The sequence below is a fragment of the Polypterus senegalus genome, chromosome 18 (assembly GCF_016835505.1).
Source record: "Polypterus senegalus isolate Bchr_013 chromosome 18, ASM1683550v1, whole genome shotgun sequence".
Classification (NCBI taxonomy): Eukaryota; Metazoa; Chordata; class Cladistia; order Polypteriformes; family Polypteridae; genus Polypterus; species Polypterus senegalus.
This window is the reverse complement of record NC_053171.1, coordinates 64,851,045-64,879,044: the sequence shown is the minus strand read 5'-3', so window position 1 is coordinate 64,879,044 and position 28,000 is coordinate 64,851,045. Positions and strand designations below refer to the sequence as shown.

Sequence of the window (28,000 nt, the reverse complement as noted above, 5' to 3'; positions counted from 1 at the left end):
ACTTGTATAAACTGATTATTTACAGACTGACAAGCAACTATAAAAACGAAGAGCAGGAAATTGAGATTACAGGCAGCAGATGACATCCTACACAAGCTTTGTCATTTTGTTGCCATAGTGACATCCTAAGGCACATCTTACCCAATCAACAAATAACTAATGTGTAGTTTAAAGATTTAAAATAAAAATGACAAGACGCTTCTGGCTATATTGATTTGCACATCCTGTGTTGTACATCACACGCAGATTCACTTTCTTCTGCTAGTGAAGGAATCGAATGCTCATTTTCTGCTCAACATCCACCTTTTCCAAGACCTGAAACATAAATAAATACAACAGTAAGCACACCATAGTAAACACTATGAATCAACGCACCATCATAATAAGCAGAGTTAAGGCTTTGGACTTCAAACCTTTTAGTTGTGGGTTCAAATCCCACTACTGACACTATGCAACCCTGAGTAAAATCACTTCATCTGTCTGTTCCAACTGCAAATACAACAAAATGTGCCCAATTGTATTTCCAATGTTGAAAGATTCCAAATAGTATTAGTCAGAAATGCAGAATCATTTGAAAAAACCCCTCTACATGGGAATGTTAAGGTAATAAGGAGATTTGAAAAACAATTTTAGATTTACACAAAACACACCTTGACAAACTCTGGAAATGAAATGGCACTGTCTCCATCTTGGTCTGCTTCCTGAATTGTCCGGTCAGCTATGCTACCCAACTGCTCATCTGAGATGTTCACTCCCACCATCATGCGGAGGACCTGCCAGCAAAAGAAAAACAGAAAATGCACCTTTTGTTTTTACATGCATCTGTTGTGGCCACCATCATACAAATTTAGTGACTGCACTGCATATGATTATTATGGGATTCGTGGATAAAAATGTTCTGTTAGTTTTCAAAATAACTAGTTGTTTAAAATGTGATACACTTCAAATTAAACTGAATCATGTACTTTATTTAATAAGTATATTTATGGCAAACCAGCAACATGTTTGAGCCAACAGACTCCTTAATGCACTGTATATTAAATAAACTGCTGTGAATCATCCTATATTTTAAACTTGCGTCTATGAGTCACAGAGCTTTGATGAACTCAAGAAAAATCCTGAAGTAATCCGCACCTCCAACCACAAAAAAAGGATATAAAATAAAGCAAGCCGCTTCACAGCAAATTTAACAAGCACATTTAAAATGTTTGCTCATATAAAACCTGCTTATTTTTTTTCCGCTCTTGACAATATAAATGAAATCAAAAACAGTAATTTAATGCAATCCAAAAACAGACTTTTAAAGTCAAAGACATAAGGACTAAAAAACTTTAATTACGCCTGTGGTTGCTACCCCCTTCCCTTTTGTGAATACAAAACACAAACTGCAGAAAATTTTACAGGCTTTGTCCTTAACATACTCACAAGATATCTGTATAGGACATGCAAAATGAAGGCAGGAGAGGCGGCTTCTGGGTAAATTACATTACAATAGGCCTCTAAAATCTAAAATGAGTATCCTAGCTTTACTAACAAGATCAAAGTGTGCCGTGTCTGGAAGGTTTCTGCACATAACATAGGGGAGGAAGGCTGGTATCTTTGAAACCTCATCTTCTTTTCAACCCTCTCGGCCCAATACCCAATGAAATAGCTAGCCACCCAGCAGTTCTACTCAGTGCATGCATTCAAGTACAATATGGAAAAAAGGCCCCTTTATCAAAATAATCCTAGTTTGAAGTATAACATACTCATTATCTCACAATAGGAATAAAGCCAGCCTAAAAGCCTTTCATTAACTCCTATAATACTACAGAATGCCAAGGATGTGGTGGGCACACCTGGCTGAGATCTACAGGGCTGTATCTGCATCAGGCTTTGTTCATTAAAATGGACCATGGCCCGTCTAGAGATGCTTTCTCCTGGGATGTTGCAGTCACTAGTTTTTGTTTTGCTCCCCTTTGTTGTCATCTGGCCAGAGCTCAAGTGCCTGTATAGTATTAATGGATATACACGGTTGGATTCCATTTATGTTAACCAATTTGAGGCTGCTTGTTTTACTGTCTGTTCAAACTAATCTGTAAGTTTACATGTGTGGACCTCAAAATTTGTAATTGGTACATTGTGATGTGCTCTACACAAAAGTAAAATGCAACAAATTAAGTACACTCTGGAAAACTCCTTCAGGGTTGTCCAACATCTAATTATTCAGATCCAGATCATCAGGATGACTTTGATTTATGCGGGGACAATTCTAGTTTGGCACGAAGACGATTATTCATGTTGTCAGTTTGCACACTTCTTGATGGTCCAGGATTTTGTGGGCGATTTTTAATGTAATAAACTTAAGTTATAGCGTAATGAAAATTACATAATTAGATCTGGACCACCCTATACAAGAAAACTTCAATGGCTTTTGCTTGGAGCCATTTTTTTTTTTTTAGACTTGGCTTTTACACAGACCTGTTAATAAAGCATTCTTTAATGCATATTGACAATCCATACACAAACCGTGAATCCCAAATAATAAAAGAAGTACTATTCTTTTATTAAATAAGGTAAAAGACTTTAAAACAGTATGATCTATTAAGTGAACCATAATCAACAGGAATTCCACAGATATCAAGGCAAGCAAAATTGTGACTAGTTTTACCACTGGAAGGCAATTTTATCAATCCATGTATATTATACTGTAATACGATAAAATAAGCATACTTTTATATAACACTTTACACAGTTCCAGAATAAAAAAAACAGAGAAGCCCTGAATATGTCAGGTTTTGCTTTAATAACAGAGTAATAAAAAGAAAAACAAATGAAAGACTCTCTTTAGAGAGTGTCTGCCAAAACTGCTGCTCCGAGAAATATGTCAAGATCAATAGGGCTTTACTGGATTGTGGCAAGACATTCTAGCAGACTTGTGTACTTTTAACAAGTCTATTACTTTTCTCCATCCTCAAACTGAAATGTGATGTATCACTAGTTCTGCAACTACACTCCAGCTCTCCTGCGACTCAGCCCAGGATGAAGATGGATGGATGGCTATTTCAACAGTGATGCATATATCTCAGACTACAGTTCTCAACTCAGACAGATAGCAGTATTTGATGCTGGTTTTGAATTTCATTCTATGGCAATTTCAGATTGGAATATATAACCAGCTCAAAAATAAATAAATTAATAAATAAATAACACATACTACAAAGTCCAAATTTTTATTTAAACAAAAGCAACAAAAGAAAAAAATGCATTCATTTTTTTAGAATCTTACCTGTAGGAGCTCTTCGCGGGATATCTTATCATCTTTGTCCAGATCATACAATCGGAATGCAACTAAAAAAAAAAGTACATATTTATTATATATTCATACACACAGACACAGGTATAACATTTTCAAATATTAATATGACAATATTAATGATTTTTAGAGAGACTAAAGACACTTCCAACTGTTTGTAATAAATCTGCAACTCTGATATGGCATGTTTGTGCCAATATTTAATAACCGCTCTGTTGCTTGTTTAAATCATGGTATTTACGAACATTGAACAATATATAATTAGTCAGGCAGCATTTTAAAAGAGAAAACACAAACTTCAAACTTTTCAACCAAAGACATTGTGGTAATCATTAATAGAAAAATAATTTGCAAACTGAAGAGATTTTGTTTTTTTGCTTAAAATTTAGTTAACATGTCAACATTTACCTGCCAAGTGTCAGAGAAGCTTCAAGTGCTTCAATGAATCTGGTTTTATATTGTGAAAAAAAGAACATACTTGAGAATTGCTTCTTGAATACTCTAAAAGTTGTGTTTAATAATAACTAACTTCCTACTTGGGCCTTCCTGATGGTCAAGTGGAAGTGAACACGGGCACCAATGATATGGTGATGTGAAGCATTGCTTGATGTGCACATTAAAGGTTTAATTGTTCCATAATCTGCTTCTGCTGTATCAAAATATAAAACAGGGCAGAGTGGCTCTTTTTCCTTAGGAGACTGTGTTCCATAATGCTGGTAGTGACATCCTTCACATCTTCAAGAACTCTGTGATGGTTAGTGCAATTTTCTGTACTGTGGTTTGCTCGGCTGGTAACATCACTTTAAGGCCCACCAGATCAACAAGCAAATTAAAGGGCAGGTTCAGTTATGGAACACTCTGGACTCCTTGGAGGTCATAGTAAAGGAGGGAATTAAAACAAAACTGGGTGCCATTATGTACAATGCTGCATATCCTCTCTGAGACACAAAAGCATGGAGGACTTAAAGCCAACAAATTATTCAGCAGAAGTGTATCAAGAAACACTATGGGGACTCCTTTATACCAACGGCAGTAGGCCTACATAATCTCTCACTCTGACTGGAACTCCAAAGTCAGAAGTTATCTTTTTGAAGTTATCTTCCTCTTTAGATATTCTGGTGTGTATTCAGACTATAATATATGTCTATGTATATTGTGATGGACAGCCGATATTAAAACGACTGGGGGAGCAGATGTGCACAGGTCACTGCCTCCCCCAAAATGCTAGATGGCAATCACCCCTAGGTTGCAGTGGCACCTCAGATTCCTGAAGGACTTCAGGCCGCCATTGATAGCTGTGGAGATTGCAGAGCCCTGCTACATTGGGCTTTCACTGTGCAACTCTTGTGCCTGGGTCTGGTGTGTTCAGGGGAAGCTGGAGTACCCTGGTATTCATAGTATTTATTTATTTATTTAAAGACCTTCTAGAAAAAAAAGCAAAGGTTCCCCTAGATTAGACACATCTTCATGTGTACCCTAACACTGCAAATAAAGCATCCAAAAATATTAACAGTACCTATTACTGTAAAACTGTACTTTTTACACTTGCACCATACTTATCAATAACTATGTTGCTCGACTTTTTTCCAATGGCATGAGACAGAATTGATTACCGTTCCTCTCAGTAGGATAAAAATGTAACTTTAAAAGGCTGGGCTCAGGATAACCTTCACATTTGAAAAACCTTCTGCAGTAACACTAAAATCAGCAGCACAAAGCAAAAGAAGGAATAATAAACAAACAAACAAGAAAACAGAAAATTCTAATGCCTCTTCAGGCTCCTGCCTAATCACTTCTGGGGTAAATGATGTCCTCATATTTGTTCCTTGTGCCAATTTTGTTTTATTCAAAATGAAGTGGACAGCCCCCTACATTTCCTTCACAAACGAATCAATATCTGTAAGCAAAGAGAGGTTGCCCCAGTCGAGTGTTCTTCTTTGATACCTGCTAGACTGCCCTCACACACTGGCCACTTCTTTGCCATGCCTCCCTTCTTCAAGCCACCTCTTTCTACACACCTCTATGGGAAATCCTGTGCACTTAAAAGTATATAATGCCCGCTTTCATGCAGGACAGCATTAGTTATCTGCAGTAGAACATGCAAAGTATTACTCAAAAGAAGTATTCATTTCCACCAAGAAATGATCAGGTCTAAAAATCAACATTCACAATATGCAAGACAAATTATATTTCTAATAATTATTAATTATTCTAGTGCAACATTACTTTAACTACAGTTAAGAGACACACCGAGGTCAAAATGAAGAACACAGCCGTGTATTAGATTTCATTATGTACTTACACAGCAGCTTATTATTTCTGCTATTAAGAGGCTCAGAACTACTGGGGTCTTTGCCCTTCTCATTGTCTTCAATTGGTCGGAAGTGTGCCAAGGTCCTCATGAATGCACGAAAATTGACCTGGTCCTCACTGTGTTAAAAATAAAGTAATCCAAATTAAGACAAGACAGTGAAAAGTTAAATGCATCAGTGATCCAAATTGATACTTCATCAGTAGGACCATTAAATTACCTGTGGCAGGCGGCTGGGGTCCATGCCCAGCTGGGACACCCCTGCACACTATATTCAGGGGGAGTAGCCCTGGACAGTGCAATACCTCCCCCTGGATGCTAGATGGCCACCCCCTGGGTTGGAGCAGTGCCTCAGTTTCCACCAGGGCTCAATGGGAATTGGGTGCAGCCCTGTTGGGTCCTGCAGGCACCGCCAGGGGTGCTGTGTGTGGGACTGCTGAGCCCCTATTGGCAACATATTCACACCTGGGAAGTGCAGCCGGTACTCTGATCACCCAGAAGTGCTCCAGGTGCTAGAACTATAAAAGGAGCCAGCGTTGCCTGGGAGGAGTGGTGATGCCAGAGAGGAACGAGAAGTGCTTTGCATAACCTATGTGCTGTTATTTGGGACGGTGTATTGCCTGTGGGACACGGGGAAGACGTGCGCTCACAGGGGAAGAAAATAAATAGTTTTATTCATTTTATACTCGCCTCCCGCGTCCAATGTGTGTCTGGTCAGGGGCTATACAGTGTTCCATCTTACACACCATTAAGAAAAGTTAACTCAGAAGGATCCATCTGTTCTACCAAATTATATGAAATAAATCCTTAGGTAATTAAAAACCAGGGTCAACAAAATACTTAGACTTCTGCAATACAACACATTTCCTGCTAAATAATTTGACAAAAAAACTGGTCCATGAACAGCTTACCCATCAGAAAAAAAAGCATTGATAATTCGGTCTCCGAGTGGATTAATAGCAAGCTCTGGTATCCTCTGGAAATCTTCACGGCTATAATCAAAAGGAAAGCAAATGCAAGTTACTGTAAATATGACATTATAAATGGTACCTTATATACTGGGGGGGAAAACGCAAAATTCAAAATTCTGTGAAGAATTTCTATTCTATAGAAAATTCTTCTAAGAATGGATGTGTATTAACAAATGAAATGAAGATGACCAGACAAAACATGGAATATCCTGTGTTCATACGGTCTGTGATGAAATAAAAGTCAAAGTAAATTTAAGAATCACTATGTGTTTTTTTTGTGTTAATTTGCATTTTCCATAGTGTCCCAACTTTTTCTGATTTGGATTTGTACTAAAACAGAAAACACAAAAAACACCCAAAAATGGCCAGGATTGCAGCTGAATGTATAACAGCCATTAGCATTTGTATGATTTTCAGTCATATAATTTGGAATGCTGCAGCAACAAGATCAGCAAACCTGACATACTCCACAACATCAAGTCACATATTGTGACATCAGCTTAATTTAGCCAAATTCCAGATTTTATAGGCAGAAGGTATCCACTAAGAAATGACACTTTGATATATCAATATTTAGGAGTAAAAAAAAAAAAAGAAAAAAAATCCTACAGCAGAAAAACTCAAAACACCCCAATCTCTCAGACTGATTCAACTGAAATTTGGGGACTTTATAGAAAGTAAAAAAATAGCCAAAACGGTAGTTTTTTTTTAAATTGTTAATATTTGTCGATAATACTGTACCAAGTACACTTTGCTAAAGTGCTGTGCAGCGCTAACAACCGCCTGAAGACAAAGAGCAGAAGCAGTTTAGTGACCAATTTGCAGAGAGCCAGAGTTTGTAAATCAAAGTGTCCAGTTGAACTGAAGAGCACTGCAGGTGAAAAGCACCACTGACAAACAGGGAGAACTGACGAGCGAAGATGGGGAGGTGTCTTCGATAGGTCAAAGACAACCATTGACATGTGTCATGCAGACAGAGCTGTGAAGTGGATGAAGAAAGTTCTGCTTAAAACCAAAACAAACTTTCTATACAAAATATCTTTTTCAAGTTGTACATTGGTTTAAATCAATTAAAACCAAACCCCTTTTGATTGATAACGTACCAATTACACACTGTACATTACGTGTAATGGCAAATGGAAGCTGTTTATTTTATTGTCTATCATTGTGTTAATACAGTTTGTATGTAAGAAGTTGGGCGGCATGGTGGCGCAGTGGTAGTGCTGCTGCCTCGCAGTTAGAGGACCCGGGTTCACTTCCCAGGTCCTCCCTGTGTGGAGTTTGCACGTTCTCCCCCTGTCTGCGTGGGTTTCCTCCCACAGTCCAAAGACATGCAGGTTAGGTGCATTGGTGATTCTAACTTGTCCCTGGTGTGTGGGTGTGTGTGCCCTGCCTGGGGTTTGTTTCCTGCCTTGCACCCAGCAGACCCCCCCGTGACCTTGTATTTAGGATATAGCGGGTTGGATGCAAGAAGTTTGAAAATTTCAGTATCAAATTATATAAATATGTAATGAGACAACGGTTACAAGACTAGGTTTCCACAAATGGTGACAAAGTGCAAAGTAGAAAATGCCTCCATCTATACTGCCACTTGTAAAAATTTCTGATGCAATTTGCAAGTGTATTTGAAGTTTACAGAAATTGCTAAATTTGGGGTAAATGGTTGGCCAGTTAAAAGATTACACTTTACAGGAGCTTTATGTGGAGGTCATATTAACACTTACAAACCTATTACCACTACTGGTCTTGCTAAAACTCAAAATTATATCAAACATCACAATCAAGTACATTCTAATAAAGCATGAAAGAAAAAAAAAAAGAAAAAGAGCTGTAGTAGATTAGGGACGTGACATATACCAGATTTGGAGAAAACACAAAAGGTCTGACAGCTGGTACGGATACCAAAGTCAAAACTTGAGCATCAATCCAACACTTTACTAGATACACAGACAATACCAGACAAAATCAATATTTTAAATCTAAGGCTAAACATGCACTCAAAAAATGACTAATTTATATACACTAAAAAATTCTGAAGTGAACAGACTTATGGTTGCTAAATTTACCTCAAAACACGGACTCAAACGGAGAAAGATTCTGCTCGACATACAAATACAAAAAGATATTTGCCCTTGACTCAAAGATCACAATGACGTCTTTAAATCATAATTCATACATGGAATATAATTCAAGTAAAGAAATTCTTACAGGGTTCATGAATTCTAAAGGTCCATGTTGTTCTGCATTGAAATGGACTGAAGAAACACCTTGAATGTGTTGCCAAAATAGAAAATTCACCTTTTGAACACTTGGAAGCTTAGGATTTTGTTTACACCCAGACTCAGAATATTTTCTCAACACTATTAAGAAATTTTTATAGTCCATCGTAAATTACATCATTGGGTGCAAAAAGAATAATCAAAGGCAATTTCTCACTAAACTTTAAAGTACAAGGACAGGTAAATCACCATTATCTTAAGGACTGGCCCATGTGCATGCGTGTACGCATTTGTCTTGTGATGAACTAGCAGTCTGTTCAAGTGTTGTTCCTGCCTTGTGCCCTATGACTGCTGGGATAAGCAGGTTATGATAGTGGGTGGCCAAGACTGTTACTCGTTGTGACACAATATCAAGTTCTTTTTTCTTTATTTATTTATTTTGAGGGTTTCAGAATTCTAAGTGTTTCATAAGGATAATGTTTGATCTATGATGTAACGGTTTACAAAAGCACTTAAGATAGCAAAATAAAGGCAAATCAATAATTTTCTCTGCAAAATTTCAGACAGAGAAGTGAAATAAGGAAATAAAAAAACTGCATAACCACATCATCATAAAAACTACATGAAGTCAAAAACTGATCACCACTTTTCAAAGACTGAAGACATTCACATTATCAATTCTGTGACGCAATTAGACATTTTGAAATGTTGAAATTAAACCAATTCAAAACAGAAACAACTGCACTACAGCTTTTCCCTTTCCTTGATTTTACATTTGCTCTATGACATGGCTCAATTTGACCGTGCAATTGTGGTTATTATATATATAAAAAAAAAAAAAAAGTACCACGTGTATGACATTGTTTACTGCTCTCATTAGGGACAATAATGGACTACTTTACTCCAACCGTGCAACGGACTCCTAATAGTACACAAAAAAAAACAAAAAAAAAAAAAACATTGTTATGAAATTCTACGAAATAGGAGACTAATCTCTAAGTTACAAAAGAGGTTTGCACAGTTGATTAAAACAGCACGGCAGTACTAGTGGATAACAAAATAAAGATAACAAAAACAAATCCAGTACCAACAGTTTTAGAATGCTAGACATGACACACAAGTCACAGGAGCAAAACAGTCTCCTGAACATTGTGTGGTCTGCTAAGTATAATGTCTGCTGTGTGGTCACTTTTCAAATGTCAAGGACACCAAAACAGCAGCACACAACACTTGTTCTGTAACATTTTAATCTGGGATGGGCAAAAAAATAATGCAACAAATTTCCTTTGTCATCTAAAATGGCACAACTTGTCCAAGTACATAGATGACTCAAAACTCTAAATGAAACAACTGATGTTGACTGCACCACAGCCTGGAGCGCCTTTACTAGCTAAGATGTTATTTCCATCAAAATAAACCGATAGCAAAATTCATGGCTACAATACACCCCACTTCCAATTAAAAACAAACTACGAAAGGACATTTGATTCTGACTGTACTGTTAGCGGGAATACCCAGTAATTTGGAAAAAGTCAAAAAGGTCTAAAATGGACCTAATTTATATGGTTTCAGCTCATTTAAACCCTAAATTTATTCGAAAACATGTTCAGAATTTGAATATAAATGAAGTGCAGAAAAAAAAAACCCAAAAAAAAACTGGAAATAAAATGTTGATACCAGTATTGGAATTGGCAGATATGACATTGGAAAGTTCATACTGGTGCATTTCTAACATGTTGTTTGATTTTTTTATACACACAAGCATTATGAAAAACAAACCAAGGATGCTCAAAACTGCTAAAGTCATGAAAAAAATCCCTTCCATCTCCTGCCGGGTGTGTGTGTGGGTTTGGGTTCTACTCTCTTGTAGCACTTTTAGATACTGGCTTGTTCAATCACGGTATATTAAAAAAGGGCCTCTGGGGGTCTTCTTGCTCACTGCAATCAGGCAATTCAGGGTTTCCATCCCATGTATTTATTTACTTATCAACTGATTGATGGATTGGCTTATTTGTCCTGTGAGTCTGTATCCTTGTTTGCTTTTACTGCTGTATGCATTTCAATTTCCTCATAGGATTAATAAAGCTGATGTAATCTAATCTAAAACCAAACATAAGTGGGGCTGTAGGGTAAAAGTTGCTTTTCATTATCAGCAAATGTATTTTGATTCAAATGTATTTGCCATCTTACATCAGCTTAACAAAGGCTTTAAACACTGTTTTACATTCCAAGCTGAAATAAGGACACTTTTTTTTTTTAAATTCCTGGCTACCATGCTTTACAGTTATTTACCTGACAGTATACATGGTTGATGTATTTGATATTTCAAGGTAGCAGTGGCACAACTTTAAAGGGGGTAATTAAAGGTTGGCTCTCCTTGAGCTATACAATTACTTTAAGGCCACAAAGCACTCTCAAAACTACTCATTTAAATGCAAAAACCATGTAATTATGTCAAATAGAATTAAAAGCAGCAATCACTGGCATGTTAACCATTACACCCCGGGACCAAATAGCTTAACTATTAAATAAGAAATATAATTACTATACTGTATATTATTATTATTTAAAAACAGCACAGAGAGATGAACACTATGCATAAAACAGCATCATAACAAGGACCATACAGTAATTGTTGTTTTATTCATATGGTTAGAAAACACAATCCGTTCAAAAAAAGAATTAAAACACTGCTCTCAGAAGTTGCAAAAGCATCGCTCTTGCCCATTATGCTGCCAGAATGCATCTTGCCAGTAATCAGAAAAAGTTTGAAAAAGGCAAAACAGATGATTGAATATTATTTTTTCAGTTGTCATTTGGCGGTTCACCATCTACAAATGTAGCTTTAAAAAGAAAAATTGTTTTAAAATTTTTCATGGAAGCTAAAACTGTTGGGTAAAAAAAAGGGATTCTCTATCAAATTCTCTGAGCTCAATTCTTCTAGTAGGCCGCTGCATAGAGTCACCCACACACACTCCAGAGTCCCTCTAGGTAGGGGTCCTCACAGTCCTGCAGTGTCGCAGTGGCTGCAGGTTTTTGTTCTAGCTGGTTGCTTAATTATAAAGCAATTCTTCCCAATAATTTAATTTCATGGCTTGTTAGTGCTTTAACTCTGCCATGTCAGGTCATTCTCATATCCTAGATTTTCTTCCCCTTTCTAAGGATATCATCCAAATGGTTTGAAGGCTAAAATGGATGAGCAATTCTCATTCCTTCACTTTTTTCTCCTCACTTTCCTTCCAAGTATTTAAATTAAACCCAAAAGTGCATGATAAATACTCACAGGTGTAAATGGTAACAAGCTAAATGGAGAAATGCTGGTCTCTTTTGTCATTTGCATGTTATTGCTATTTAGGAGCAATTAAAAAAGCGAGAATACAGCTGTTGAAGACTAAAATAAGCAATAACGGTTCAAAATCTTAACGAGTGAGACAACTAAAGTGAAGCAGAAGTGTTACTTGAGCAATAAGTGCTTCTTATTAAGCAGTTGGGTTGGAGCAAAAACCTGCAGCCACTGCGTCCCTCCAGGACTGTGATTGAGGACCCCTGCTCTAGAATTACCCTTAAACCTAAAACACAACAAGTAGAAATGAGAAGAAAGTGGGGAACCCTGAGAAAGTCCATGTAGACACAGGATGAACGTGTAAAACCCGCAGAGACACACACCAGGCTGGATTCTTCCTAAAGTGCAAGGATGCTAGTCCACTGTGTCACTCTGAATGCAAGATTCTCTGTAAAATTAACAGCATTTATAAAACAAAAATCTGCTAAACTCGCACACACAGCTTATATCCTAAAAACAGACAAACCCCAAAAGATTTTACAGTTGCCAGCCATAAGAATCTGGTAATATTTCTTTACAATGAAGAAAAACTACTTAGTGAACATGGCAACTGCTCTGTCCTACAAAGAGTGAGGAAGGTCATGTGCAAATTAAATGGCATGTACACTAGCTTTAATGATACATTAGCACTGGTAATGCTCCTGTACCTCTTAATCACCTTAGCTAAATTACACCATTAGGGTTGCTGAACTAAACATAAATGGCAAAAAGCAGGTTACCACAGCAGCAGCCGCCAATAGGGCTTAGGGACTTGCAACAGGAAAGCACTGGACATCAAGGCTGCTTCGGAGTTTTTGTTCATATATTGTCCATTTCTTAGGTCCAGTTAAAACCATCCTGAAATGGCAGGACATGGCTTTGACTGAATCAAAACATGATTTTATTTAAGTTGGAATGATAGTCTTGGTGGAAATATATCTCGCCAAAAGTTCAAAGGGTTTTTTTTTTGTTTTTTTTTTTTAATATAATTATCTAGAACTATTAGCCACCCAGTAATCGTTTTAAAATTACATAAAGATGGCTATACAAAAGATCTCTGTATATATATTGTGTGTTCATGTAGCACAGCATGAGTAGATCAAATTACAAAAAGGTACTGATGAGATATGGGAGAACGACACAAGTATTTACTGACTGAAAATCTACACAAAACAAAAAGTGTGAGAGAACAAAAGGTTATCAGTCAGCTCTGTTTACTGACTCACAAACCCAGAACAATGCATCTTATTTATATTTGTCTACCAATCTTTGTTCTCAAATACCCTTCTTCAAAAAAAAAAAAAAAAAAGAAAAAGAGCTCAACTATAAAACAATTCTAAGAACAAAGACTCCTAGCAGTTGGTCAGAAGTTTCACAATGAAATGCCTTTGAAGTGAAAACTGGGCTCTGCAAAGACACTTTCTAGGCACCTTTTTTGGAGATCCAGCCATTAATACAATATCAAAGTACAGCAATTACAAATGACATTTTCTGTGCTTTGATCTATTAAACAATGGCAAAAAGTTAGACGATAAAGACAACATCAGTATATAATACAATACAAAACCTGCTTATATTACATTTACTTCAAGCATTCTTAGATCCTTATAATGAATATTGCTTAGTTCACGAGGTCTTGTCTGACCATACAGATTCCATTATGTCTTTTATTCTAATAGCTGCTTACATATTTATAAGATAAATACATCACATGTATTAAGGAGTAATTACAGGCCCACTGTACAGTAATGCAATGGCAGGCTTCTACAGCCAATGTAAAACTGAAGCACCTAAAACAGCTGGTTTAAAGACAATAAGTACCTTTGCATGCACTGTTAACAACCCAGTTATTCACAAAAACCCATTTTCTAAACTGCCAGGTAAACCCTCATTCTGGTTAGAGAAACCGGGTTAACCTTTTGACAACTAAATGTCCTGAATTGCTTAGGTCCTCTCGCCAGCCCTCACCTTTCTTAAAGAAACCGATACCAAACTATTTGATAAAATCACAAGATGCAGTCCTTCTCAAAATTCAATATTTAACCTGTTTAACCAGTTCAAGGTCACAGGAACCTGTGCTTATCCTGGACAAAGCACCAGTTTAGCAAGAATCCATTAAACAAATCTAAGTGGAAGATCATCTACTTTTAGAGCTTCCAGTTTAAAATATGCTTGCATTCAAATCAGAATTGATTATTGAGGCATAGTTAACAGTTAAAAGTATTAACAGTAAAAGTATTAAGTGTTTTCCATTCTCTTTCTGCTTTGTGTCTGGTTGTGACATTTTGAGTCATTGTCATATTTACTAACCAACTTCTCCTAACATTAAAACAGGACCATGAAAGGAATTTCTATCATTAGAATATTAACAGTAGCCTGAGTCGACAAAGTGTGTGGGGCCCCTAAAAGATCTGGTTGGGATTCCTATTCAGTGCCTCAGAAATGAATGATTTTAACCAAAAATGTCAACAGACAGTCTCCTCACTATGACTGGGCGTGTTTTATGAATGTGTTATTTGTTCTATGCTATATACACTTTTTTACCCGTGTAAGTATTTGTATTATGATTTGAGGAGACATAAAAGTAAAAATTTCATTGTACAGAGTACACATCACAACAAACATAAGGCAAAAGACAGAGTCGTAATCCCCCCGAAAAACAAAATCTTTTGCAACATCTCATATCATGTGTGAAATCACCTGGAGAGAAAAGCTACAGAAATAGGTTTGTAACTACTACAACTTCATTTTGCTGACTCTTTCTGGATTTGGAGCAATGACGTGTCTAATCTAAAATGAATACTAGCACTAATTTTTAATTAAACAGTTTTCTTAGGTGGTTTGCATGAATTTAATCAATAAATGAAGTGTTTGTTCTTCCAGGAAAATCTGTGTGTGGGAGATTGATGAAGAGTAGTGTACATGTACTTTAACCTTCTGAAGATATTAGAGATAACATAGTACATCTCCCCAACACTGCAGAACCTCCAAAGGCCCGGTACTCCATCATAAACAAATTAAGTTCTTTCACCAGGATAGATTTACCTGAATTACATAGTATAATCTCTCAACTGAAACCCTCCACCTGCGTCCTTGACCCAATACCAACAAGGTTTTTCAAAGAAGTATCAGGCGTGCTAATTGACAATATTCTTGACATAGTTAATTCGTCATTAGATAAGGGGGTCTTCCCAGACTGTCTTAAGACTGCTGTAGTTAAACCCCTGCTCAAGAAAAATAATCTTGACCCCTCTGCTTTTGAAAATTTTAGACCCATCTCTAACCTGCCCTTCCGAAGTAAAATTCTAGAGAAGGCAGTCGTTATGCAGTTAAACGACCCTCAATAAACATGCTATTCTTGATAAATTTCAGTCAGGTTTCAGAACAAATCACAGTACAGAAACTGCACTTGTGGGGCAATTGCCACAATGGGGCATTGGGACTCCTTTTGGAACAGATGGGACCTGTTCCGCCGTGACGGGTTACATCTGAACCGGAGGGGCACCAATGTATTGGGGAGGCGTATGTGTAGGCTAGTCGAGGATTGTTTAAACTAGGGAATGGGGGGGCAGGGAGTTTAGGACAGGCCAGATTTAGATCTATACATGGAAGAACAAACAATGGTGTAGAAATAAAAATGCATAGTAATGTAAATTTTAAGCAAACACGTAAAGATAGAAGGATTAACACATTAAAAATAGCTTGCCTTAATGCTAGAAGTATCAAAAATAAGGTAAGTGAGTTGGAGTTGTATGTAGCAGAGCATAATTATGATATTATAGCAATAACGGAAACCTGGCTAAATAACAAAGATGGGGATGAGTGTAACATAGAGGGATACACATTTTTTAGGAAGGATAGACAGAACAGAAAAGGAGGTGGGGTTGCTGTTTATGCCAAACAGGAATTAAATGTAAGTCATCTTCAGTTGGATGATGAGCCCCATCTTAGTGAGGACATGTGGCTTCGCCTGGAAAATATTAGGGAAAAAGGTCTCATTTTAGGAGTGTGTTATAGACCACCCAATTCAGACAGTAATTTCAACACACATCTTTTTAGTAATATCAAAAGGCAAGTTTACAGGGGATATTATAGTCATGGGGACTTTAATTATCCAAATATTAACTGGGATAACCTTACAGATGGAGGAGCACAAGAGCAGGAGTTTTTAGAAGTAATCGCGACTGTTTTTAACACAGCATGTTAAAGCACCAACAAGGGGTGAAGCCTATCTGGATTTAGTATTCTGTAATAATCAGGATAGAATTGAGGGTGTAGAGGTGATTGAACCACTAGGGTCAAGTGACCATAATGTAATACAATTCTCAGTATTTTGTAAGAGTACAGATGCAAAGACTAAAATTGTTAAGTTGAACTTTAGTAGGGCTAATTTTGAGCAGATGCGACAAAGTCTAAGTAGGATAGACTGGGATAAGCTTTTAAATGTGGAGACAGTCGAGGAGCAGTGGAACAGGTTTAAAATGTTTTACATGTAATGCAGGACAGATACATACCTAAATTTGGAAGTAATAGGAAACTAAAAAATCTCCACGATGGATTAATAAAGATTTAAAAAGAAGTTGCAAAGGAAAAACTGCTGTATAAGGCATATAAGACTAATGACTGCAAAGAGAACCGTAGCGTATGAGAACATGAGGGCAACCATTAAGAAGGATATCAGAGAGGCTAAAAGACAGTTGGAGAGGAATATAGCAGATAAGGCGAAAGAAGACCCCAAGAGATTCTTTCAGTATTTTAGTAGTAAAAGAACAGTTAAGGAGGAGGTCAAGTTCATCAGGAATAGTAAAGGGAATTAAAAGATACAGACAATGAAATAGCAGATGCCCTAAACTTACATTTTTCTGAGGTGTTTACAAGTGAGCAAGTGGATAACCTGCCAGAGGTAAACACAACTACTAAGGAGGTACTGAGGGATTTGGAAATTGTAGAGGGAGAAGTGCTGCTCAGATTAAATAAGATGAAATCAAACAAATCACCAGGCCCAGATAATATTTATCCTCGTGTTCTTAAGGAGGCTAGTGAGTACATATATAAACCCTTGACACGTATTTTTAGGAAGTCACTGTGCACTGGAGAGATTCCAAAGGACTGGAAAATGGCAAATATCATCCCATTATATAAAAAGGGTGACAGGGCAGATCCAAGCAACTATAGGCCAGTAAGCTTAACAAGCATCACAGGAAAATTAATGGAAGGAATTATTAAGGATAAGATTGAGCAACACATGACAAGGACAGGAGTTATTCTGAACAGTCAGCATGGGTTCAGAAGGGGGAGGTCGTGTTTTACTAACATGTTGGAATTCTATGAGGAGGCAACAAAAGGATACGATCAAAGTGGAGCTTATGATATTATTTATCTGGACTTTCAGAAAGCATTTGATAAGGTGCCACATGAGAGGTTGGGCATCAAGTTAAAAGAAGTGGGAATTCAGGGTGATGTTTTTAGATGGGTGCAGAATTGGCTCAGACACAGGAAGCAGAGGGTGATGGTGCGAGGAACCTCATCAGAACTGGCTGATGTTAAGAGTGGTGTTCCACAGGGGTCAGTGCTAGGGCGCTGCTATTTTTAATATATATAAATGATTTAGATAGGAATATAAGTAACAAGCTGGTTAAGTTTGCAGATGATACCAAGATAGGTGGATTAGCAGATAATTTGGAATCCGTTATATCATTACAGAAGGACTTGGATAGCATACAGGCTTGGGCAGATTTGTGGCAGATGAAATTTAATGTCAGTAAATGTAAAGTATTACACATAGGAAGTAAAAATATTAGGTTTGAATACACAATGGGCGGTCGAAAAATCGAGAGTACACCTTATGAGAAGGATTTAGGAGTCATAGTGGACTCCAAGCTATCAACTTCCAAACAGTGTTCAGAAGCCATTAAGAAGGCTAACAGAATGTTAGGTTATATAGCACGATCTGTGGAGTACAAGTCCAAGGAGGTTATGCTCAACCTTTATAATGCACTGGTGAGGCCTCATCTTGAGTACTGTGTGCAGTTTTGGTCTCCAGGCTACAAAAAGGACATAGCAGCACTAGAAAAGGTCCAGAGAAGAGCGACTAGGCTGATTCCAGGTCTACAGGGGTTGAATTATGAGGAAAGATTAAAAGAGCTGGGCCTTTACAGTTTAAGCAAAAGAAGATTAAGAGGTGACATGATTGAAGTGTTTAAAATTATGAAGGGAATTAGTACAGTGGATCGAGACTTGTATTTTAAAATGAGCTCATCAAGAACACGGGGACACAGTTGGAAACTTGTTAAGGGTAAATTTCGCACAAACATTAGGAAGTTTTTCTTTACACAAAGAACGATAGACACTTGGAATAAGTTACCAAGTAGTGTGGTAGACAGTAAGACGTTAGGGACTTTCAAAACTCGACTTGATGTTTTCTTGGAGGAAGCAAGTGGATAGGACTGGCGAGCTTTGTTGGGCTGAATGGCCTGTTCTCGTCTAGATTGTTCTAATTTTTTTTTAAATTTTTTTAAAGTAGTAAATGACTTGAAGGTAAATGCAGACAGAGGCCATTTATCTGTTCTCATCCTCTTAGATCTGAGTGCTGCATTTGACACCATTGATCACAATATTCTTAGAAATCACCTTAGTCAATGGGTGGGCCTCTCTGGCAGTGTCTTAAATTGGTTTGAATCCTACCTGGCAGGTAGAAAACTCTTTGTGATTTGTGGTAATCGCATCTCAAAGACACATGATATCCGATATGGTGTTCCACAAGGCTCTATACTGGGTCCGCTGCTGTTCTGAATCTATATGCTTCCGTTAGTTCAGATTATCTCAGGTTACAACGTGAGTTACCACAGCTATGCTGATGACACACAGCTGTACTTATCAATAGCACCTGATGACTCCGACTCTTTCGATACACTAACACAATGTCTTACTGGTATTTCTGAATGGATGAATAGTGATTTTCTCAAACTAAATAAAGAGAAAACTGAAATTTTAGTAATTGGCAATAATGGATTCAATGAGGTTATCAGAAATAAATTTGATGCATTAGGATTAAAAATTAAGACGGAAGTAAAAAAACTTAGGGGTAACTGTTGACTGTAATCTGAATTTTAAATCGCATATTCATCAGACCACTAGGACAGCATTTTTTCACTTAAGAAACATAGCAAAAGTTAGACCTCTTATATCATTGAAAGATGCTGAGAAATTAATTCACGCTTTTGTTTTCAGTAGACTAGATTACTATAACGCACTCCTCTCAGGACTACCCAAAAAAGACATAAATCACTTGCAACGAGTGCAGAATGCAGCTGCTAGAATCCAAACTAGGAAAAGAAAATCCGAACACATTTCTCCAGTTTTGATGTCACTACACTGGTTGCCTGTGTCATTCAGGATTGACTTTAAAATACTGCTTATGGTTTATAATGCCTTAAATAATCTCGCTCCATCTTATATATCGGAATGTCTGACACCTTATATTCCAAATCGTAACCTTAGATCCTCAAATGAGTGTCTCCTTAGAATTCCAAAGGCTAAACTTAAAAGAAGTGGTGAGGCGGCCTTCTGCTGCTATGCACCTAAAATCTGGAATAGCCTGCCAATAGGAATTCTCCAGGCTGATACAGTAGAGCACTTTAAAACACTGCTGAAAACACATTACTTTAACATGGCCTTTTTATAACTTCAATTTAACTTAATACTATTACTCTGTACGTTCAATTCATCATAATAACTAATCATAGTGGCTCCAAAATCCGTACTGACCCCAACTCTCCCGTTTCTTTTTCCGGTTTCTTTGTGGTGGCGGCCTGCGCCCCACCACCTACTCAAAGCATCATGATGCTCCAACATTGATGGACTGAAAGCCAGAAGTCTACGTTACCATCATCAAGTCCTTCCATGAGAACCCTAAATACAAAGAGGACTGTTTGACTTATGTTAGGTAGATTGCCCAGAGGGGACTGGGCGGTCTCTTGGTCTGGAATCCCTACAGAGTTTTTTTTTGTTTTTTCTGTCCACCCTGGCCATCGGACCTTACTTATTCTATGTTAATTAATGTTGACTTATTTTTATCTTTTATTGTGTCTTCTATTTTTCTATTCTTCATTTTGTAAAGCACTTTGAGCTACATTTTATTTGTATGAAAATGTGCTATATAAATAAATGTTGTTGTTGATGCAAAAAAAAGGAAAAAAAAAAAGTGAAGTGAAAGCAGTACCAACACACTAACCACCTGGAGATAAGCTTAGAACAGCTATTTTCATAAGAAATGGCGAGGGCGTATCTTGGTTTTTATACTCAGAATCTGAACATGGACCTATTGGCACATTTAATCCTTTTGTCTTTTTTTTTTTTTTTTTAAATAAATTTGTCTGACGCTATAATTACATCTACTGCCATGATGGGAAATGTGGATAATGTGTGCTCAACTGGATAAGGTGACAAATAGAAAGTATTCCCTTTATTTTTGCACGTCATTCTTCACCGAGTGCCGGCTCAGAGTGCTGTAACAGTTTCTCATGAAAAATAATTACAAACTTTACAAATTTACCAAAAAAGAGTTGTTTAAACAAAGCAGTTTCAAACTGATCAACATAAATGGAACCTAACCTCGACTGTCCTATAACATTATCGTTGAACAGTGGCCACAATAATCAATAACAAAACCACCAGTTAGCAACATCCGGAGACAAAATAAATCTATAGGGGTCCTCCATTGTTTATAAGAGAGACAAAGTCAAAGGCCATTTTCAGGCTTCTATGGTTTAATTTAAAAATGAAAACTTTGTTTGTACCTGCATTTTCACATTGTCTATTCAAGTATCCCCAACTGCCACTTTGTGAACAATTAATAAATAAATTCCAGGGCTTGAAATTAATTTTTGAAAGAGGCGGGAAAGATTACCCCCTTAAAATGAACACAAAGGGGGTAATTTCAGACTCCTATTGAAAGTATGCTGGAAGTGGACAAAAATTCAACTATGTGATGTGGATTTGTAGACATGCCAGACTACTATAGATATTTAAAGTTTAGACTACTAATAAACCTAACCACTAAAGCCATTAAAATTAACATTTTACACTATAGCTTTTAGATGGATTGTGCATTGTGTATTGAATTGACGGAAGCACTCCGTGTATGCCCACCTGCTAAGAATTTAAGGTGTGCCAAGAGAGATAGGAAAAACAAATATGGTATGAGCAAGCAAAATGTAACACAAAAGACATTCATTTAAAGTGGGCACAATCACACTCAATTATAGGATTACTGAAAGAATGAAAGTGACTTCCAACGCGAATACAGTACAACACAAACGTAAAGAGGACATTCTTAATGGTAACCTGATTCGTTAGGTTTCCTGCATTTTGTGGTTTCTCAAACCTCCTACAGTTGTACTTTCATTCAACTACCTCAAAAACCCAAACTGCATACTTAAAATAGTTTATTGTGCCATTGTAACATTTAAAAACAAGACGCCTGCACCAATACCTGGGAAAGTGGCCGGAAATATACGAATGCGGACAGAAATATACCAGTTTATCCACTTCTGAGCCATGGGAAGCAGGATGTCTACCTCAGCAGTCCAAACAAAGCAGGACAAATGCCAGTTTTCTGGCTGGGCAAATATGTGCATATGACTACTTGATAAGCAATTATTACAAAGTTAAAAATTAAAAGACTCCCTAAAATAAACTTGCATGTAAATGGAAAGAGAAGGAAAACTCAGGTGTTACACTTAAAATTGAGATGAGGCAAGGATCTAGATGTTTCTAGGCAGAAACCCTACCACTATGCATTTTCTTCATTTACCGGATACCGTTTTGGTGTATTGTGCTTCACAATTTTCTCATTTCACCAAGCCATTTGTCAAAATGCTTAATGAAAATAAAAATGACAATTAAAACACAAAATTCCTTATTTCACTGCACCTTTGAATAAACCTTTGCATTAAGCAAACACACTTTTAAAAGCTTCTTAAAAATAGGAGTATGAAATCTCACCTACCTTAGAGTGCCATTTTCACCTTTGTCCAAACTGGTGAACCTGCTGTAGAGCCGTGTGATTTGGCTGTGAGAAACTGAAAAAAATAAATAAAAATGTAATACAACAATCATATAAGAAAGGAATCTAATCACCAGGCTGACTACACTTAAAAAATGATGTTCTAATACACAATATGGAAAAAGCTCTTATTATTGTAGCATTAAATAAAAAGAAATGTAAAATGGTATTCTGCGGTAGGCTGGCGCCCTGCCCAGGGTTTGTTTCCTGCCTTGCTCCCTGTGTTGGCTGGAATTTGGCTCCAGCAGACTCCTGTGACCCTGTAGTTAGGATATAGCGGGTTGGATAATGGATGGATGGATAAAATGGTATTTTTATGACTTAGCACACATTTACGAAAATTTATGCAATCATCTGACCTGTCATGTCAGTGCATAATTGACGCCCAAAAAAAACTGCTGCTGCCTCTTCCCAACTGTCTGTCTACGACAGACCAAGAAGCAGAGACGAGAGCAGCTCTGGTTATGTTTCCCCTGAAAAAAATAGCATTATGCATCAAAAAGTACAAATAAGATGACACGTGAATTAAAACTGGCATGGGTTTTTCTTTGCAAAGAGTGTTAATTCACAAAAGTGAACAAAACCATCCACTCGCTACCCTTGGTGTATTTTAAGAGTAAACACGAATGTTTTGCTTCACTAACCTGATCAAAAGCGAGAAGCAGCAATAGGAAATGCTCACTCAAACAAACACATTTTCACAAATGGGCGATTCAGTCCAAGTGTTACTTAAGAAACCTGCCTGGGCCCCAAATGTAGAAAATCAAAGCTTGGTTGTTAAGTAAATGTACAACACAAACCAGAGAAAGAATTGGCTTGTTGGGTTTTCTTGCAAATATACCATATACACTAATTAAACACCAACTTACAATCACTACCCATACACCATAGACTACAGTAACCAACTAATTAAAACAGCTCAAGCCCCTGAATGTACAGGGTTAATATCTAACTGCCCTGCCTTAAATATGTGCTTCAATAACTAATATTCACACAACCCGATTTCTAAAATGCCAAGTTAACCTATTCTGAATAGAGAAATCAGGTTATTGGACTCCGAGAAACCCGATTACCCCGATTATGTGGCCATGTAAACCCTTAACCAGATTACTGTTGAGCATTTTGTAATCTGTCAGCCTTTACATGCATTTTCTTCATGAACACTTTCAGTAGCCATGAGTAGAAGCTTCCACAAAACATATGTACAATCTATCTCAAGATTTCAGAAATCACCAAATTTATGTTGATAAGCTGAACGTACAGTGCTAAACTCCGCTCAACAGCAGCAGGGTAACATTTAAATAGTAGCGCGCATTATACAGTCCAATTATTTTTTCCAAGTAACCAGTAACCTAACACAATATTTATCTTATTTAAGTAAAAACACTTTCATTATAATTATTCTACAAGCACTGGGTGTAAAGCAAGAAGCACACATACCAGTATGTCCATCCTATGCAGCGATAACATCATCACAGGCGTCATGATGATTTTTAATTCACAGTGACTGATGATGATGTTTTACTTCTGTGCAGTTTAATCACGTCAGAGTGTTTTGACATTGGAAGACTCCAGAAGATCACTTGTGCATGAAATTGTGGGTTTCTAAGAAAACAGGTTTCTGCCTTAACCACGATATTCACCTAAACCCGATTATGTGTGTGCATGTAAACACATTCAACTTATGGATAGCAGGTTCAAAAAACTAGTTGAAGGATGGTTCTAGAAAACGGAATAGTCCAAAGGTTGTATTGAATGCTAGAATAGATACAGCACGAACAGAAAAGGTGATGAATATCCTGCATTGGCATAAAGTTCTTTTAACTAATTTTAACTGCCATCAGCAGAAAAAGTGGTCTTTCAGGACTAAAATTGCAGTGCTAAATCAATTAGGCTTCCCCTGCTTCAGCATACGAATACAAAAACTTGGATGTCTTGTGTGAGGAGTCTGCCGGTGCCCCCTGCACTGATGTGGATTCCCCGAGACTCTAAAGCATCCTGATAATTGACTGTCGACTTTAAAATGTGGGTGTGAAGTGGCATTCTATCTAGACTTGGCTCTCATTTTCAGCTTAGGTGTCATGTAAAACCCAACTGGATAAAACTCGTCATGAAAAACAGATGACTGCAGTGTACCTCTAGAGAGCACAACAGGGGATCACAACGAGAAGACACTAAAAAATACTGTTTGAATTTGGAGTGACGACGTTTATTCTGGTGCCAGACAGTGTAGGCGAGCTATATGCTGGTGAGACATTTAAGTAAACTTTTCACCATAATCTACATGCAGGACAATACAACTACTACTTCTATTATAGTACCCAAGTTGAAAAAAAAAAAAAACCAAAAAACTAAAAAAGTAGCTGGAAGGAAAAGACAATGGCCTTCCTGGATCCGAGTCCGACACCCCTGCTCAACTTCAAAATTACTTACAGGTGGAATAGGAACTGCAAAGGGGAACAAAAATCTGAACTCCTCATTATCCAAAGCAGTTCATAAAAATCCATGTTTTTTTCACCTTGATATACTAATCCTGCACAATGCGACTGTAAATCATCAGTGTTGTTTAAACACAAAACCATTTAATGCTTTCCTTAGTGTTGCTGCATCTTGAAACCATGAGCACTCGCCTTATAGAAGGAAAGGGAAACAAACGACACCACAGACAGAATAAAACCTCCACCTGCCATTTCCATCTTGGATATTATATTGAGATGTTGCATAAATGTATAATGCAAAATGGCCAGAGGTGGGACAGTTATAGTCTTGCACAGTTTTACCTTTAGAGGACTGAAGACTTGAATTTTATTTTCATCACTTAGACTTGAATATTTATATTTATGGCTAATTCATTCATTTAGCATTTTGATTGTATGTAGTGTTCCAAGTCAGGTAAGGCTACACTATAAAACTGAAAATTAGTGAGTGGAGTGAGAACATAACAGACATCCATCCATCCATTTTCCAACCCGCTGAATCCAAACACAGGGTCACGGGGGTCTGCTGGAGCCAATCCCAGCCAACACAGGGCACAAGGCAGGAACCAATCCTGGGCAGGGTGCCAACCCACCGCAGGACACACACAAACACACCCACACACCAAGCACACACTAGGGCCAATTTTAGAATCGCCAATCTACCTAACCTGCATGTCTTTGGACTGTGGGAGGAAACCGGAGCGCCCGGAGGAAACCCACACAGACACGGGGAGAACATGCAAACTCCACGCGTGGAAGCGAACCCAGGTCTCCTAACTGCGAGACAGCAGTGCTACCACTGCACCACCGTGCCGCCCTACATAACAGACAGAAACAGGAAAAACATTAAACTACATGATGTATTCTCATGCAAAATCCTACCAAAGTGGTATCCCTCATAAGTTCTCCCAAAGCATTTCAAATCTGCTCTACGTATGGCAGACTACTGTATAATAAAGGTCAAAAATGACGCCACAGGCTTCCCAAAGGTTGTGAAATCTCTGATCACCATCTTTTGTGCAAGACTTCCTTTAGACACACATTTTGTAACTATATTCGGCCAGCCATGTTAACATGGTCTCATTTTTTTTTTTCTTCATCTGACAAAGACTCTTTCAAAGTCACCTAGTTAAAGATTAACCTCATTATTGTCTCCCTCAATTTACTGCCACATTGTCGGAATGTTAGGTTAGTAACTTTAATTCAGGCGATCAGTCTTTGTCCCAGCAAGACTAAGTACACCAAGCAAAACCGCTGGATGTGTTACATTTCAGATGTTGCAGCTTGATCATCATATAAAAGTAAGAATTTTACTGTATGATAATATTGACCGCACTACACATCGGCCTTAATTAATATTAAATAGAACAAACTGGAGTCTGAATTTTTTTTTTTGCCTTTTGTAGATATATTGATAGATTAATAATACTTTGTTAGACAAGCCTGATTTTATTCTTGCATCACTGCAGTTCCATCTGCAACACCACCCACATAACTCAAATTAAAGAAGACATATATAACACAACACCATCACAAAGCACATTATTTAATGTACATTTGAACTGGAGTTAGGCTCCATATTTATAAGCATTGACTGATGCATACAGGAGCTCCTCAGTCTAACCCTACTAAATCATGGAAACCTATGCCTTCAATTCGATGGTAACAACATATACTCCGCATTCAGGACTTGGGAAGGATCAGAGACTGTGTTGTTTGCCAGCCAATATATGTTTCTATGACAGGCTGATTCATAACGTTTCTCTAGGGGATGGCTGATAATCTTGGAACAGATTTTTTTATCTGGTGGAACAGTTTTGACTTTAAGGTAATGGACAAACACTTGCACATGCAGTGTTGCAATACTATAAAACGCTCATAATCACACGTGTAAAAAAAAAGTCTTCCCATCCCAAAAGATCAAAGGCGACATAGGAAATAAATCCTTTGCTTTGTCCTTTTGCTGACAGATTTGGTGTGATCTTTCAGGATAACAGGTGCTCTATCATTACACCTAAATGTTTATATGAGCCTTCCTACTTAATTTGTATTATAGATAACAATAGATACTTTCCTATACTGATTTTTTTGGATATGATATACTTTGTTAACCCCAGAGGATGGCAAATCAAATACAATCTCCCCCACTTCTTTATGTTAATCTCAATAGCATTATTATCACTAGCCCATCCACATCACCTATTCAGTACAAACAGGCTGTGATAGTGATGATGCTGCCTCATGTGTTCAGGGTCCTGGGTTCAAAGGCCACACCCTGTTCTTATCCTTGCAGAGTGTGTAAGTTTCCCCCTTTGTCTCTGGTTTTCCTTTCATACCAACAAAGCTACATTAGTCTTGTCTGTTTAAGGACGATTATAGACAAACAAAACTGGCGTCCCATCCTAGTCTGGTTCCAGCCTTGTGCGGATTCAGTTATATACTTCCAAGGACGCTCACAGACTGATGCAAACATTATAAAACTGGTTATTCCAAGAAATACTAACAACTGCTACAAAGCTAAAAGGATTACACAAACGTGTACACTGCTCGAGGGGCGCTGCTTAAAGCCTGACCCTCCGATCTGCCCCCCACATCATGGGAAATGACAGTTTCCAATCGGGGATTAATAAAGTATACCAAAATCAAACAAAACAATCAAAAAATTAAACGCTTATATGCTCGCATCGCGGCCATGTTACTGATCTCGTTCAAAGCAAACAAGCTAATTAAGGTGACTTGCTCTTCCCTTTTCTCCTCGAAGTATTCCAAAAGTATACAGCTGTTTCTAACTGTATGTGTTATTGTCTGCATTTAAACATCTCCTCACAGACGACAGAAGTTACCAAGTTAAACAAACAAAGTGTGAGCGACCACTGAAAAACATGTGAAATGTGCACCAAGGACAGCCCCGGTTGCACACTGCCTGTCGTCGGCGCCTAGGCCGGCAAGCCGCTGGTCTACTTACAGCCTGTTTCCTTTTTAATCTCCTCGATCTCCTCGTCCCTCAGCAGCGTCGAAGCCCGGGAGCCCATAATGTGTCCGCTTCTCGATTGAGTCTGTTCTGACCGCCTCCCTCGGGGTGTCCGCTAGCGAAAGCCCGAGGACACAGAATCAATGTGGCGCCTTCATACAAACACAAACCTTAAATGCAAGTTCGACCTTCTTGACGCGCTGTTCAAATTATAACGTAGTATTAGACGGATCTTCTTAAAAGACACAACTGGCCCGATCTCGTTTATTTTGCTAAATTGATACAGTGGTGACACTGGCGAGGAATGCGTCACCCTTTATAAACTGACACTCTTCCTGGGTTGTGACACCGGTGGGCGGAGCCCGATA

General features: G+C 37.7%; 1 protein-coding gene across 1 annotated transcript; it reads right to left on the bottom strand.

The window, feature by feature from the left end:
* Nucleotides 1–2: 2 nt before the first annotated feature.
* chp1 (calcineurin-like EF-hand protein 1) lies at nt 3–27,983 on the bottom strand. Its single transcript, XM_039741148.1, has 7 exons — nt 27,627–27,983; nt 22,128–22,200; nt 6,518–6,598; nt 5,598–5,725; nt 3,269–3,330; nt 651–773; nt 3–315 (listed from the first exon to the last, which is right to left on the bottom strand). The coding sequence occupies exons 1-7, from the start codon at nt 27,691–27,693 to the stop codon at nt 262–264; spliced, it is 588 nt and encodes a 195-aa protein (XP_039597082.1). The 5' UTR covers nt 27,694–27,983; the 3' UTR covers nt 3–261.
* Nucleotides 27,984–28,000: the final 17 nt, after the last annotated feature.